The sequence below is a fragment of the Gastrolobium bilobum genome, unplaced genomic scaffold (genome assembly GCF_033153095.1).
Source record: "Gastrolobium bilobum isolate Gb01-03AN ecotype WA unplaced genomic scaffold, APGP_CSIRO_Gbil_v1 utg35827, whole genome shotgun sequence".
In the NCBI taxonomy this organism is placed as follows: Eukaryota; Viridiplantae; Streptophyta; class Magnoliopsida; order Fabales; family Fabaceae; genus Gastrolobium; species Gastrolobium bilobum.
Genome location: NW_026898103.1, coordinates 9,752 through 12,065, shown reverse-complemented (window position 1 = coordinate 12,065; position 2,314 = coordinate 9,752). Strand labels below are relative to the sequence as shown.

The window sequence follows — 2,314 nt, the reverse complement described above, 5'->3', positions numbered from 1 at the left end:
TTTAATCCTCATGGGAAGGATACTCTTATTCATTACACTTTATTACTTGTACAACCGGTGCACTTGCCGTGATCGCGATAACAACACTTACATAAAAAGAATGTTTATTTTATAATACAAAATTCAAGGTTGGAATAATATGATTGATCAGTAGATTGCATATGCAAAAAAAAAAAAAGCTCTGCATTATTCAAGATGTAGATAAAAGGAATTATGATGTAAATGTATCTTGTGGTAGTTGTTCTGCCAAATAGATGTAGAATTGCCCCATAGCTCCGATGGTAAAATCACTTTTGTATCTTGATTCTAAGGTCAAAGTTTCACCATCATTAATCTTGACAGTACCTGGTTGTGGATAACAAACAGACATTCCAACAGCGTAACCTTCCTCGTTTCCTGCTTCATTTCCCGTTCCATATTTTGGTGTTGAAGTACACAAAATCCTTCCATCCTAAATTAATCAAAAAACATAAATTTTAGAAGTGAAGACACAATTCAATATATGTCTTCGTACAATTGTATGGATTATTAAGAAAATTTATGACTTTAACACAAATCAAGCACAAAAATTTAAAAAAAATCTATCATCACGAGAATGATGGCAAATATTGAACTTCACCTGTCCATATAAAGTTGCATCAACAACACCCGTATGCATGTGAGCAGTGCCGTAGATGAGATAACCGCCTTTTTCCATTGGAATGTTTGCTTTTTGGACATGAGGGGAGTTGCTATCACCATTTTTCGGAATCATATATTCAACCTGTAACAAATTGACAAATATTTTATACTCACACAATGCCAACAAATTAATATATTTTGGAATTCAATTCACATTGAAAAGTGTAGTTAAAAATTAAGTGTATATTCATAAGTTATTTACCTTGCACTCATGGATTGTTTTGGAGCCATTCGACGTGACCTTATCGGTGGAATCAAGTATATAAACCTTAACAGGGACTTGGAATTTGTCCCAATCAACCCACCTTATTTTGTATCTTAGGGCAAGTCTTCTAGTTGGGGCTTGAAATCCCTCTCTCAATTTGCATTGTAAATTGTCATCGCAACAAAAGATTCCTCCCTTATAATCAGGGTCCAATGGTTTGCCATCAGCACCCTTTTTGGTACTAAGGAATTCCTTTGTGATATTTATAAGGTCACATCTGCATTCAGAACAACCTCTTATGTCTTGTACGCCACGTGTATCAATGGCCATGATGTTGAAGAACCATTTGTCTTCAAACCCATCAGGAATTTCTGCAGGGTTACCTACTTCTATTGCAAAAGGATCTGGAATGTTTGAGGTTGTTCCTCGTGATTCACCTCCCAAGCCCCAATAATGTGGAAGAACACCACCTTGGCATGTGCCTTGGTTTCTCACGAAAATGGATCTTTCCTTAAGACTCTTAGTTGATTTTGGATTTTCAAAGTATCTTAAAGCAAACCAATGATGGAGGTAAGTTTCATACAAAGGTACAGGATTCCCTTCTTCATCAATTAGTTCAGCATCGAAACTCTTAATACCAACATGACCTCTTGGGAAATCAATATCTACCATTTGTTTCTCCACAATTGATCCTGGTCTCATTTCAAACTTTTTAGACACAAAAGTTGCTGACTTGATGTGTCCTTTGGGATCCTCATAGTATGACTCAATATAACCTTTTTTAGGTTCATTAATTAACAAATTAGTTTTCTTCAAAGATGTCCTGAGAAGAGTTTCGGGATCCAATACATAGGATGAGTATGTTGTGCTCGATAAAAACACTAGTATTGATGAAGAAAGCATCAACGCTTTAAACATAAACCTCATGTTCACCTGTACATACGTAAACCGTTAATAATTATCACTCATTTTATTTAGAAATAAAACTTATATTCTAATGTTATTATTTCATGTAACTTTATAATTAATAAACAATTCAAGATTCAAACATATATATGCTAAAAAATTGGATGACAAGAATTGCATACCACACTAGAATAGGAGGAGGGAATGAGCATGGTAGAGATTTGGTCTTTTCCGAAATTCCAAGCAACTTTTGAAATTGTGAAATAGCGGTTAGAGATAGTTTTGTGTACCTATGGAGGTTATGTCCGCTAGTTTTATAGTAGAACTTGGCAATAGCATATCTGGCGTGACTTAATGCCAATTCCAAAACAATTTTTTTTTTTTTTTTGGTAGGTAAAACAAGTTGTTTTTACCGGTTAGTGGTTTGGACAAAATTTTATGATCAACCTGGGTGTCTTTATTAAGGCGTGAGTAGGCTTAAATATATTTCCTTTTTTGAAATGCTTAATTAGGTGTCTCTAT

General features: G+C 34.5%; 1 protein-coding gene across 1 annotated transcript; it reads right to left on the bottom strand.

The window, feature by feature from the left end:
• Window positions 1-211: 211 nt before the first annotated feature.
• Window positions 212-1,813, bottom strand: LOC133312883 (uncharacterized). The gene is made up of 3 exons (XM_061514156.1): window positions 884-1,813; window positions 620-763; window positions 212-451 (listed from the first exon to the last, which is right to left on the bottom strand). Exons 1-3 carry the CDS (start codon window positions 1,811-1,813, stop codon window positions 212-214), a joined length of 1,314 nt encoding a protein of 437 aa, XP_061370140.1.
• Window positions 1,814-2,314: the final 501 nt, after the last annotated feature.